The 14440-nt window shown below is 45.6% G+C and overlaps 1 protein-coding gene across 1 annotated transcript in view; it reads left to right on the top strand.

The window, feature by feature from the left end:
* The window catches only part of LOC115096248 (deleted in malignant brain tumors 1 protein-like), a 223263-nt gene that overhangs the window by 140206 nt on the left and 68617 nt on the right, over positions 1-14440 (top strand). The window contains exons 17-19 of the mRNA XM_029610757.1: positions 3946-3981; positions 13100-13135; positions 14035-14182. Coding sequence (XP_029466617.1) covers positions 3946-3981; positions 13100-13135; positions 14035-14182 — 220 coding nt within the window. The remainder of the gene's footprint in view (positions 1-3945; positions 3982-13099; positions 13136-14034; positions 14183-14440) is intronic.

Raw genomic sequence — 14440 nt, 5'->3', positions numbered from 1 at the left:
TATTTGCACACGCTGTATGACAAAGGTCTGGCCACATCTTCCATAAGCGTTCATCTCAGTGCCATAGGAGCCTACCATAGACCTTACAATGATGTCTCCATATCTAATCATCCACTCCTGTCTCGTTTCATCAGAGGACTCTATCACCTTCGCCCTCCCATCATCAAGCCTCCAGTTCCCTGGCATATCAACCCAGTTTTGGAACAACTCATGCTTCCTCCCTTTGAACCTCTGGATTCAGCACACATAAAGTATCTAACGTGGAAAGTGGTATTTCTAGTGGCAGTAACTTCAGCAAGACGAGTCAGTGAATTACAAGCACTGGTCCATTATGAACCGTACTTACAGTTTTTCCATCACAAGGTGGTGCTTAGAACACATCCCTCCTTCTTACCAAAGGTAATTTCACAATTCCATCTCAACCAAAACATCGAATTGCCTATATTTTTCCCAAAACCCCACACCAATGAACGGGAAAAATTGCTCCACACTCTAGACTGTAAAAGAGCATTGGAATATTACATGAACAGAACAAAAATACCATCCCGAACGTCTCAACTGTTTATATCATTTGATCCAAAGGCACCGGGTCTACCAGTAACGAAACGAACCATATCCAGCTGGATAGTGCAATGCATTCAATTTTGTTATGGAAAACAAAGATTACATCTCGCTACCAGACCGAAAGCTCACCAAGTCCGTGCCCTAACAACTTCATGGGCACACCTTCGAAATATACAACCAGTAGACATTTGCAAGGCAGCTACATGGTCATCACTCCATACCGTCATGTCACATTACTGCCTTGATCAACAAGCAACCTCGGATGCAAAGATAGGACAAGCAGCCTACAATCTTTACCGTCCCATCCTAAGTGACTGCCACACTCTAGCAGATCACGTTCAAAGCAACATTATACAACCAGACGTGATCGGGAGCTTGAGACTCCCAGGACAGCATGGCTAATTCAGCCCTGCTATTGACGGGAAAAGCAAGTTTGCTTACTGTAAACGGTGTTTCCGTAGATAGCAGGATGAATTAGCCATGCTGACCCACCCTCCTCCCTGGCAGTCACCGGGTTTCTTCTCTTACCTAAGTCTTAATCACAGACTGAGGAGAATCTGTTACTTCCTGCGCGGGAACACACGCGCAGCTGAAGAGGGAACAAAAAACTAACCTCTGCTTAACAAGCTCCGCCTCCCAGACCTGATTGACAGATCCCAGGACAGCATGGCTAATTCATCCTGCTATCTACGGAAACACCATTTACGGTAAGCAAACTTGCTACGCCGTCTCAATTGCATAAGTGGGGGGATTTTAGTAGATATGCGCGCTGACACAATTACCTGTTTCGCCAGTTCATTCCCTGTTTGCTCCAGTAAAGGAGAGGACTTCCTAAATCCCCTAGCTGACTCGCCTCCTTTTTACCCTATTAGCCCCAACCCTTAAACCCTGCTGACTAGCCTAGTTTTTTTTGTTTCATGAATTACACGCCATCCATAGCAGAAGTAGAGTTACGTGGATAGGGACCCCGGCCCACGCTGGTGTGCGTAAATACGTGCATGCTGGTTTCATTCATATTTCTTGGAATGCCCATGCTCCACCTATGCCTGACCAAACCAAGCCCTGCCCCTCTTATGAAAACAAATTTTTACTCGCGTACCAGGAGATACACGCCTACCCAGGCACCTCTTAGAATTCGCGTGGCACATGCTAGGCCGATACATGCACGTATCTCCCCTTTTTGGCACGGTAAAGAATATAATTTCTCCATTTTTATCTACTCTTGTCAATGTATCTTTGTTAGAGGGCTACATACCAGATTCTTAAAAAAAAAAAAAAAAGACAGCAATTCAACATCTTTTAAAGAAACCAAATCTAGATGCTGCAGATTTGACAAATTATAGGCTCATATCTTCACTGCCATTTGTGTCCAAGATAGTGGAGTCTGTTGTCCTGAAATAGCTCACTGATTTCGTGCTTGATCATCATATATTGCACCAATTCCAATTTAGCTGTAGATAGTCTTTAAGCACGGAAAGTCTTCTGCTTTCTCTCCCAGCTCACATTAATCACAGCTACATTTTATTCATGCTAGATATTACATCTATGTTTGATAACGCTCGACCATTAGATTCTTCTGTACCACCTTAGAGAGATTGGGATTGTAGGTCTGATATTGTAATGGTTTAAACCTTATCTCTATGGAAGAATGCCACTAGTAGTCAGTAGAGTAGACACTGGTTTCTGATACAGATGGAATTCCCACAAGGATGAGCTCTTTCAGTGCTTTTATTTAACATTTATCTGGCTCCCATCTGCAAGCTATTAGCTGGCCTCTGTGAAGGCATCCATCTGTATGCTGACGATTTGCAGTCCTACATCCCTATTTCTAAATCTTGGTACAATACGACCACACTGCTATCTCTCTGCATGTCCTCTATAAAGAGCTGGCTTACTCATAATAAGATAGCTCTAAATATCGCCAAGACTGAGATTGTTGTGATTGACAGCAGAGAGACAATTGAGATACCACTAACTGAGAGACACTCAGATCTAAATTCTCTCTCACTCTAGGAGTAATGATCGATACCAAACTAGGCAGTACTTAAATCTGATTTCTAAAAGCTATGCCTATTATGAAGTATGTCTACTACAAAGTATTAAGCCAGTATTAGACCCTGCTGATTTTCCCACTGTGGTGCAAGCCATGATTTTTCCGACTATCGATTATGGGGTGGATTTTAAAAGGAGCACGCGCGTATGGACGTGTGATTTTATAACATGCGCATGCATGTTATAAAATCCGATGGCCATGCGCACATGCACGCCAGATTTTAAAATCTGCACACGCATGTGGGGGCAGCCCAAGACTTGCGCACGCAAGGGGGAATTTTACAAAGCAACGCTCGGCGACACAATCAGGCCTCCCCCAGTTCCCTCCCAGTCCACTCCAATTAAGGAGCGGACTGGGAAGGAACTTTCCTACACCTAACTCTATCCTTCCTCCCTTTTCTCCTCTCCTCCCCGCCCACTAAACCTACCCTAACTATCCCTAATTGTTTTTATTTAAATGCTTACTGCCCCTTTGGAGCAGAAGTAATCTGCGTGTGCCAGCCAACTGTCGGCGCACGCTTCCCTGGGGCAGCGGCCCGCCCCCCACCCAGACCATGCCCCCCAGGCCACTCCTTTTCCTTGGCCGGCACTTCTGCACGTACTAGGGTTTATGTGTGTGATTGGAACTGTTGGAAAATGCGTGCAGCGCACGCAAGGCCTGGCCACATAGGCACATAAACCCCAAAATTTACACACCTAGCCCATTGAAAATTTACTTGTAAGGCAATGCAGTTTATCTTGGATTACCTCTGACTACCATCAAAGAACTCCAGCTGCACGATTGATATCTGGGTGCAGTATTAGAGCTCACATTTCCCCTGTATTATTTGACCTCTACTGGTTACCAGTGTAGTGTAGGATCAAATAAAAAAATGTGGTATTGGCTGACAAGGTTTTGGCTCTGGACTTGCTACCCTGGGCCAGTGCCCTATTGCAGATATACAATCCTGGGAGATCGTTTTGTTCTTCACAAATGAGATGGCTGAACATTCCCTCAGTAGTCGTAGCAGACTTTATAATACAAGGAAGCAATTGTTTTCCATTGCCACTCCAAATCTCTGGAACTCTTTAGCTCAAGAACTGCAGCATCCTTTCTTCGACTGGCATTTTTCTAGGCTGGTCTCTATGAGCTGGCCTGACTATAAAGGCAAGTGCTTTCGAAAATTTTATTACCATTTATCAGGCTGAAGGACTGGTCTTATCTGTTTTCATTATGTTTTAATATGTTAATTATGTGCACTGCATAGGGCCTTTGGCAAGGAGGCATTTAAATAAATAAATTCATAAATATGATAAAATAAATACACTCTTTCTTTTCCATCCTAATAGGTGTTAACTTCACAAAAAAGCCCCCAGAGATAACAGGTAAAGGACAGCATTTTCTTATTACCTTTCATTGTATCAAATATTTATTTAGATCTTTATATTCTTCTTTTTGGCACTTCAAAGCAGATTATTTTTAGGTACTATAGGTATTTCCCTATCCCCACAGGATTTATAATCTAATTTTGTATCTGAGACAATGGAAGGTAAAGTGAATTATACAAGGAGTGACAGCAGGATTTGAACCCTGGTTTCCCTGGGGTATAGCCTGCTGCTCTAACCACTAGACTACTCCTCTAAAATCTGCATTCCTCTACTCCACTTAAGCCCATCAAAGCATCTCTACTAGCAACAAGGCTTTTCTCCCTGTACGTACCCGGATCAGTCCAGACTACAGGGTTTTGCCTCCCCTCCAGCAGATGGAGACAGAGAAGTTTTGACAGACTCTGCTTTATATCCCAAGGTGCCATCTACAGTCGGTCAGTATTTCTCTGTCTCCAGCAGATGGTGGAGGTGCAAAACCTATTTACTTAGTAAAAAAAAAAAAAAAGAAAAGAAATAGAAAAATAGACAGATAGCACTTTATTTATTTAATTCTTTTTCTATACCGACGTTCATGACAAGTCATATCACATCGGTTTACATCGAACAAGGGTAGATTACATTGAACAAGGGGCAATAACATGGCAATAATAAATGGTCAATAAATAGGTAATAACATGGCGATAACTTGGTCAATGAGTAGGTAATAACAAATGGTAATAATAAATGAGTGAAACCAATGTGTAATAACAAGGTGAGTAATCACGAGCAGAGGTAATAGCGTGGGTGGGATTTCATAGTCAAGTGAGAAGGGAACCAGGGTGGGGGGTGCCAGGGCTGGGGAGGGGGGGTAACACAGCTAAAGAACAATGGTTACAGGAGAAGATATACTTATGCGGGGGGGTAGTCGGAGAGGAAAAAAAGAAGGAAAAAGATCAGGACGAAGAAGACATTCGTCGGCCTCCCAGGGGGTTGCCAGGTCCTGAGGGGACCATCCCCCCTGGTTTTTGAGGCAGCTGTGGCTAGGGGTCGAGGGCCCTAATGCCACCTTGTAGCAGCGCTGGGGCTGATACCAAGCAGCCCGGCTCACTCACCCAGGAGGACCAGGACCCATAGGCTGCTGGGCAAGTTTATTTAAAAAAAAAAAATCTTGATTCTGTTTTGTTTTCTTGGACTCTCCCTTCCCTTGTGGTCACGGTTGGGCTTGCGACGCCATTTTTCACCGGTATTTAAAAGATTTAAATTAAACAGGGGAAGCCCCTTTTTTCGTTAGAGATGCCGCAGAGGTCAGCGTGTCTTGTGTACAGCGTGGCGCGCACATGACTCTCGAGAGACGGCCTGTCTCCTGGAGGGGAGAGAGCCTCCACGGCCCCCAGGGAGGGCATGGTTCGTGTCCACACGGTCTCATGGGCGTTTTGAGAGCTGCAGCCTCCTTCTCCCGATCTGTTCTCGCTGAGCGCCATTTTGAATTCCCTCAATGTTGGCAGCGAGGTCGGCAACGCTAGCAGCGGCGGGGGAGGGGAGTCTCCTGCTGCCTTTGTCTCCTCAACAAATGGACCCTGAGGGGGGCAAATCAGTGGGGCTTGGCTCAAATGCAACAGAGGAAAACCCCAATGGGGATTCAGATTCCTCTTCTTCATCCTCTTTTTCTTCAGATTTTGTTTTATTATTACATAAGGCCTTTAAGGCCAGGAAAGAAGAGGACGGCTGAAAAATCCTTTTTCTCAGAGCCACTTCCCAAGCCCAGAAAGAGGTCCAAGCCTGTGGAAAACGCTAAGCCCTCTAAGGTGAAGCGTCCATTAAGGTCAATGGTGCCCCAGAATATCACAGATACATCATCAGAGACTTTGGACCCAGATGATCAGGACCTGCCATCCCAGCCTCCGCGGGGATTGAAGGGGATGCAGACCAGCAGCAGGATGCTATGCGTGGGTCTTATGTTGTGGAGGGAGACAACCCAAAGGTGATCCGTCTCTTTAGGAAGGAGGAGCTTGGGCCTCTTATTCCCTCTATTTTGGCGGGATTGGGCATTGAGGCTCCCCAAGAGGAATCCCGGTTGGGATCTACAGATCCGGTGTTGTTAGGCGTATATGGTTCACCTACTTCCTTTCCTTTTCATTTCTCAGTCACTGACTTGCTTTTCCAGGAATGGGACACCCCTGATTTAGGGCTGAAGTTTACTAAGGCGATGGACAAGCTATATCCTCTGCCAGAGGATGCTTTGGATCTTCTTCGAGTTCCCAAGGTGGATGCGGCGGTGTCAGCAGTCACTAAAAAGACCACCATCCCAGTTACGGGGTTGACAGCCCTCAAGGATTTGCAGGATCAAAAGCTGGAGCTTCAGCTCAAAACGATTTTTGAGATCTCAGCGCTTGGAGTCCAAACTGCGATGTGTAGCAGTTTTTCTTTGAGAGCTGGCCTTCGATGGGTGCAACAGCTACAGGCCAATGAATCGCTGTCTGAAGGGGAAGCTGCGATCGCTTATAGTGCAGTTGCCCTTTATGACCTATTACGGACTTCTGTCAGATCCATTGTTTCCGCTGTCTCGGCACGTAGACTGCTGTGGTTAAGAAACTGGTCTGCAGATGTGTCTTCCAAATCCCAACTGGGGTCTCTGCCTTTTAAGGTTAAGTTACTGGTTGGAAAGGAATTGGAGGTCATGATTCAGTCCCTGGGAGAGAATAAGGTTCACCAGCTTCCTAAAGATAGGCCAAGGCCGAGGGGGTTCTTTTTCTTCTAGGTCTCGCTTTCATGGGGGTCACAGATCTCGAGCGCCACAATCGTCCGCTTCCTCCTTTCGGCAAAATGCTAACAGACAGCAGTCCTGGTCTCAGTCCTTTCGTGAATGGCACTTCACCAGGCCTAGAAACACCCAGTCTGCGCAGGGCAGTAAGTCTCCACAATGATGTGCAGCCGGTCCATTCCTCGGTTCTGGTCATAGGGGGCAGACTGTCTCTTTTTTACGAGGAATGGACCAAAGTGACATCGGGCCAGTGGATCCTTTCCGTGATAAGACATGGTTACGATTTAGATTTTGCACATCACCTTCAACACCGGTTTCTAGTCTCTCCATGCACTTACGAGACAAAGCGTCGGGCAGTACGGCAGACGTTGCAGCGCCTTCTTGAGCTTGGCGCGATTACGCCCGTTCCTCCTGCGGAGCAACGGAAGGGCCGATACTCCATTTATTTTGTGGTATCAAAGAAAGAGGTAACCTTCCAGCCCATTCTCAACTTAAAGCAGGTCAACAGATGTCTTCGGATTCCCCGCTTCCGCATGGAGACTTTGAGGTCTGTCATTGCTTCAGTTCAAAAGGGAGAGTTCCTAGCATCGCTAGATCTGACGGAAGCGTATTTACACATCGGAGTTCGGGCCGCCCACCAGAAGTTCCTGAGGTTTTCCATCCTAGAACATCATTACCAGTTTCGAGCTCTACCTTTCGGCCTTGCTACTGCGTCCAGGACCTTCACCAAGATAATGGTGGTAGTAGCAGCACAGCTGCAGAGGGAAGGCCTGTTGGTGCATCCATATTTGGATGACTGGCTGATGTGAGCGAAATTGGAGTCGCTTTGCCATTCTGCTGTCCACCCACTGCTTCAACTATTACGAGCGCTCGGGTGGGTTGTCAACCTTTCCAAGAGTCGTCTAGTGCCATCTCAATCCTTGGAGTTCCTGGGGGCTATGTTCGACACACAACAGGGGAGAATGTTCCTTACTATGGATCGCATTGTCAAGCTGCAGGGCCAGATTCGCGTCTTGTTGTCCAAACATCCTTCGCGAGTTTGGGATTAGTTGAGAGTCCGTGGCTCGATGACATCTACTCTGGAGTTGGTCCCATGTTCCTTTGCTCACATACGTCCTTTGCAGTCAGTGTTGCTTTCTCAGTGGAACCCAGTCTCCGAACAATTTCATCTACCCCTGCCTCTTACGGATTCTGCACGATCCAATCTCGATTGGTGGCTACTCTCAGACAACTTGAGCCGAGGTGTCCCCTTGGTAGTGCCTAAGTGGACAGTGGTTACCACGGATGCCAGCCTCTCCGGTTGGGGAGCACTTTGTCTGAGGAAGTCTGTGCAGGGCCAGTGGTCCCGAGAAAAATCTCAGTGGTCCATCAATCGCCTGGAGACCAGGACGGTATATCTAGCGTTCCAAATGTTTCTTCCGCTACTCCGGGGGAAGTCGGTCAGGGTGCTGTCAGATAATGCGACCAAAGTGGCTTATATCAATCGCCAAAGAGGGACCAAGAACCGGCCAGTGGTGTTGGAAGCTCAACAGTTGGTCAGCTGGGTGGAGTGGAATCTGGTCAGCATTGTGGCATCTCACATAGCCTGGGTCGACAACGTTCACGCAGATTTTCTCAGTCATCACCGTCTCAATCCCGGAGAGTGGGAGTTAGCCGAGGAGGCCTTTCGGCTTATTTGCGACACGTGGGGCATACCCAGAATGGATCTGATGGTGACTTTTCAGAATGCCAAGGCCCCACGCTTCATCGCTCGTCGCAGGGAAACAGGAGTGGAAGGCGTAGATGCTCTGTTTCTTCCCTGGCCAAGAAACATTCTTCTGTATATCTTTCTGCCTTGGCCTTTGATCGGCAAGGAAGATGTAGTAGGCCAGATTGACAAACTAAAGAGTAGCAAATCACCTGGACCGGATGTATGCATCCTAGGGTACTGAAGGAACTGAAAAATGAAATTTCTGATCTATTAGTTAAAATTTGTAACCTAACATTAAAATCATCCATGGTACCTGAAGACTGGAGGGAGGCCAATGTAACCCCAATATTTAAAAAAGGTTCCAGGGGCAATCTGGGTAACTATAGACCAGTGAGCCTGACTTCAGTGCTGGGAAAAATAGTGGAAACTATTCTCAAGATCAAAATCGTAGAGCATATAGAAAGACATTGTTTAATGGAACACAGTCAACATGGATTTACCCAAGGGAAGTCTTGCCTAACAAATCTGCTTCATTTTTTTGAAGGTGTTAATAAACATGTGGATATAGGTGAACCAGTAGATGTAGTGTATTTGGATTTTCAGAAGGCGTTTGACAAAGTCCCTCATGAGAGGCTTCTATGAAAACTAAAAAGTCATGGGATAGGAGGCAATGTCCTTTCGTGGATTACAAACTGGTTAAAAGACAGGAAACAGAGAGTAGGATTAAATGGTCAATTTTCTCAGTGGAAAAGGGTAAACAGTGGAGTGCCTCATGGATCTGTACTTGGACCAGTGCTTTTCAATATATATATATAAATGATCTGAAAAGGAATACGACGAGTGAGGTTATCAAATTTGTGGATGATACAAAATTATTTAGAGTAGTTAAATCACAAGCGGACTGAGATACATTATAGGAGGACCTTGCAAGACTGGAAGATTGGGCATCCAAATGGCAGATGAACTTTAATGTGGACAAGTGCAAGGTGTTGCATATAGGGAAAAATAACCCTTGCTGTAGTTACACGATGTTAGGTTCCATATTAGGAGCTACCACCCAGGAAAAAGATCTAGGCATCATAGTGGATAATACTTTAAAATCGTAGGCTCAGTGTGCTGCAGCAGTCAAAAAATCAAACAGAATGTTAGCAATTACTAGGAAGGGAATGGTTAATAAAACGGAAAATGTCATAATGCCTCTATATCGCTCCATGGTGAGACCGCACCTTGAAAACTGTGTACAATTCTGGTCGCCGCATCTCAAAAAAGATATAGCTGCGATGGAGAAGGTACAGAGAAGGGCAACCAAAATGATAAAGGGGATGGAACAGCTCCCCTTTGAGGAAAGGCTGAAGAGGTTAGGGCTGTTCAGCTTGGAGAAGAGACGGCTGAGGGGGGATATGATAGAGGTCTTTAAGATCATGAGAGGTCTTGAACGAGTAGATGTGACTCGGTTATTTACACTTTTGAATAATAGAAGGACTAGGGGACATTCCATGAAGTTAGCAAGTAGCACATTTAAGACTAATCGGAGAAAATTCTTTTTCACTCAATGCACAATAAAGCTCTGGAATTTGTTGCCAGAGGATGTGGTTAGTGCAGTTAGTGTAGCTGGGTTCAAAAAAGGTTTGGATAAGTTCTTGGAGGAGAAGTCCATTAACGGCTATTAATCAAGTTTACTTAGGGAATAGCCACTGCTATTAATTGCATCAGTAGCATAGGATCTTCTTAGTGTTTGGGTAATTGCCAGGGTCTTGTGGCCTGGTTTGGCTTCTGTTGGAAACAGGATGCTGGGCTTGATGGACCCTTGGTCTGACCCAGCATGGCAATGTCTTATGTTCTTATGTTCAGGAGAATAGAACTTCAACCAACGGAGGTAATCCTCGTCACTCCCGAATGGCCGAGACGGGATGGGATTTCGTGCACATTCTACCTGCTCGCAGGCAGCATCTTGGGTGGAGTGCCAGCAGGTCTCACCGCAAGACATTTGCAGAGCGGCTACTTTGAAGTCTTTGCATACCTTTACGAGGCATTACAGACTGGATGTCCAGGCCCCGGGTTCCGGGGGATTTGGAGAAGGAGTGCTCCGAGCAGGCCTCTCCGAATCCCATCCCCGGTAAGAAAAGCTCTGGTACATCCCAGGAGTCTGGACTGATCCGGGTATGTACAGGGAAAGGAAAATTAGTTCTTACCTGTTAATTTTCGTTCCTGTAGTACCACGGATCGTCCAGAGCCCGCCTATTTTTTTCCATATAGAGGTAACAGAGAGTCCGCTCGTTCATCATCATCATTTGTTTATTTTGGGTCTGCAGGTCAAGCTTGTTCACCGTATTCAACGGGTTCTGTTTCCATTTGGGATCAGTGATCCACTTCAGATTATATGTTAGTTGTATATAGTTAGTTTGGTTTTGAGTCATTCTGCTCTGCTATTGAGTAATACTGACGGACTGTAGGTGCACCTTGGGATATAAGGCAGAGTCTGTCAAAACGTCTCTGTCTCCATCTGCTGGAGGGGAGGCAAAACCAAGGAGTCTGGACTGATCCGTGGTACTACAGGAACGAAAATTAACAGGTAAGAACTCATTTTCCTTTATGCTGGCACATGGTAATACTTCCGTCAGCTGCCTGCTCAAATTGCCCCCACCCCCCCACCTCCTGAATGTAAACTTGCAGGCCAGCACCCACTCTCCACATATCCTGTCATCAGTGCCAGCACTGGGGGCAACTGCCTAGGGCTACGTGGGTACAAGGGGCCATGCTGCGATCTGCATGAAGTCCATTCTTTTGGTTTAGCCATGGGGCAACAGCATGGAACAGGTGCTTGAGCGTGGGAGACATGCAGGCCGGGTCCTGATTGGTAGAATGTGTCATGCCTGTCAACCAATCAGAGCCTGGACCAAGTGGCATCCCATTTCCTGCATAAAGAGCTGTTCCTGTCTTCATGGAGCCATGGCTCACTACCTTCCACCACCACCTCCGAGAGTTTTAATAGAAATTCCATGTGTGACAGGGAAGAATGTAGTGGTAGGGATATTTTACCATCTGCCAGGCAAGAATGAAGAGGCACTACTATAGATCTATTTCTCACTGTGATGCGGATCTGGTGCGAGATATAACAGTGATGTGGTCCATTTGTCAACAGTAGTCATAATGTAATCAAATTTAACATAATCACTAAAGAGAACCTACAACAATAGCATTTAACTTAAAAAAGGGAGACTATGATAAAATGAGGAAATTACAAAAAACTAAAGAAGCAGTTGCAAAGATTAAAAATGTGTGTAAGACAAGAACACAGTTTAAAAATGCCATATTAAAAGCCCAGACTAAATATATTTCATCATTAGAAAAGACAGAAAGAAGACTAAATGACTGCCAACAGGGTCAAAAACTGGAAGGTGGATACAAATGAAAAAAATAGGAAGGAGCATAAGAACTGGCAAGTTAGATGTAAAGCATTAATAAAGTAGGCTAAAAGAGAATTTGAAAAGAAACTTGCAAACTTGTATATTCAATGAAGGAAGCCAGTGAGAGAGTTGGTTGGACCATTAGAAAACCAAGGGGTATAAGGAACATTTAGGGAAGATGTAAATGCAGAAACACTAAAAGAATTCTTTGCTGTGGTTTTACTCGGGAGGATGTAGAGGAGGTACTTACACTATTAACATTCTTTGAGGGCGTTGATTCAGAGGCAGGGAATCAAATCAAAGTGAACCGGGAAGATATAACAGAGCAAAGTGATAAACTAAAGAGGAACAAATCACCAGAATCAGATGGTATACACACCAGAAAGAACTAAAAAATGAAATTGCTGAATTATTATTATTATTTATTTTACTCATTATCTGCTGCATACAAACAATACTAGTAATCTCTAACATCTCATTCACTGGCTACAGTACTTGAGGATTGAAGGGTGGCCAATGCAACACCCATTTTTAAAAAGGGCTCCAGAGGTGATCCAGTAAATTACAGACCAGTGAGCTTGACATCAGTGCTGGAAAAAAGCAGAAGCTATTCTGAAGAACAAAATTATTGGCTATCTGCAGGAAGCCGGTATATATAAACCGGAAAAATAATGCACCACATAAATTCCTCGACAACATGTGTTATTTTCCGCGCCACGTAAAATAACACATGACTCACTGACGCATTGCGAGACGTGATAATGTAGTGTGCTCAGCGGTAATTACCTACGTGATTTGGAACAAAGGAAATTAGCCTAACCACGCACATTTTTTGATCGCGGGTGCTATTTCTCCTATATTCATAGCATTTTGATGAATCTAGGCCTAAGTTAGGTGCCTGGTGCTGAATATCAGAGCTAAACACCAGCAGTGCTCCTGTAGCCACTCAGTTTTTGGGTCCTACATTTAGGAATTCAGGCCTAGTAAATTCCCAGAAGGGCCAATTTAGGAACCTGATTTTAAAAGTTAGGAGCCTAAAACCTTTGCAGAATGAGTCTGCAGGTGTTTCTCTCTTTTCTGTAAATCAGAGTCCATGTGCGGGTGTTTCTCTCTTTTCTGTGTATCAGAGTCCATGTGCAGGTGTTTCTCTCTTTTCTGTGTATCAGAGTCCATGTGCAGGTGTTTCTCTCTTTTCTGTGTATCAGAGTCCATGTTTGCTGGGCTTTGCACTCACCAGTGGCTTAATGTCTCATGTGCGTTTTCTCCTTTCCTTCTCAGAACCCCAGGGTCCGCAGGCTTTCACTGACTCACCAGGTAGGTCCACTTTACAGCCGTTCTTTCTAGAGCATTCATATTACATGTGAGTGAGTCAGGACATTACCATCTCTGTCCCCAAAGAGCAGGAAATCCAAATGTAGGGAGCGGATGCACAGGCACGACTGCTTCTGAATAAAGCATCACTGAGCCTCCAGCTAGAGAAAGCATCTCCCCCGTCCAGCTCCCATCCCCGCTCAGTCTCTATCTGCTTCATACTAGGAGGCTTATCCCTGAAAATCCTCCAGCGATGCATCAGCATACAGGTCTCCTGAATTGCAGCCCCTCAGACTGTGCTGATAGTACCTGAGATTGGAGCTCAGTGAAGGGGGAGGAGTCGGTGGGGAGGAGGCTGGGGAGGGCGGCTGAGTTATCTGCTGCTCCGCATAACCCCATAGAAAAGAGTCACTGATACTAACCCCACACACTCACTATAGAAACACCTGCTTGCAGGTCTCCTGGATTGCAGCCCCTCAGACTGTGCTGATAGTGCTAGAGATTGGTGTGCAGTGGGGGAGGGGGCAGGGAAGAGGCTGGAGGGGGCAGCTAACTTATCTGCACCTCTCTATAGCCCCATATTAAGAGTCACTGCATCCTTACTCCATGCACCTAACTGTAAATGCACTGAAGATGCAGCAGAAAAGGACTCTTTCATCTGCCCACTTGGTTTTGCTTGCTGTACTGGGCTAGCTGGAGACACTGACATTTAGTCAGGTAGGAAATTACCTGCTGCTTGCAGCTTGTATGGTGAATGCGTTTGGGCTGTCTTAGTTTGAAGGCACCATGGAACCCATCACACTGTGTCTGTCAGTCTCCCTTCCTGCTGACCTACCAGCTTTTATCCTTCTTGAGAAGGGAATAACCTTCCTTTTGCCTTGAACTTTTTTTTTTATGAACAGCTTTTGTCTGTGGTGGCTCATTATCAGAACCTTCTGGCACATTTTCAAGTCCCTTCTATCCAAGGAACTATCCGAACAATGTTCAGTGTATCTGGCAGATAACAGTGAGCGAGCATTTCCACGTCAAGCTGACCATTAACAGCCTGCAGTAAGTAAAGTGTCATGGATCTCATTTACTTTCCGTGTAGTCCCTCTGCTATGTGGACACAGGGAAGCTTGGAGCTTGAAGGGCAGCATCCAGTAGCTCTTCTCCTCAGCTCCTCTGTCCTTTCATACCTGAGTGGATGGGCTCTGGAGGAGGAGCTCGGGTAGCAATTTACTTTGAGTTCTTCTGGGGCTACCAGTGTAACAGCAGAGTGCACCAGAAGGGGTGATTCAAAATGGTTTCTCTTTAATTCCCCATCAA

This window comes from Rhinatrema bivittatum, chromosome 7 (genome assembly GCF_901001135.1).
Source record: "Rhinatrema bivittatum chromosome 7, aRhiBiv1.1, whole genome shotgun sequence".
Lineage (NCBI taxonomy): Eukaryota > Metazoa > Chordata > Amphibia > Gymnophiona > Rhinatrematidae > Rhinatrema > Rhinatrema bivittatum.
This window is presented reverse-complemented; position numbering and strand designations above follow the sequence as displayed.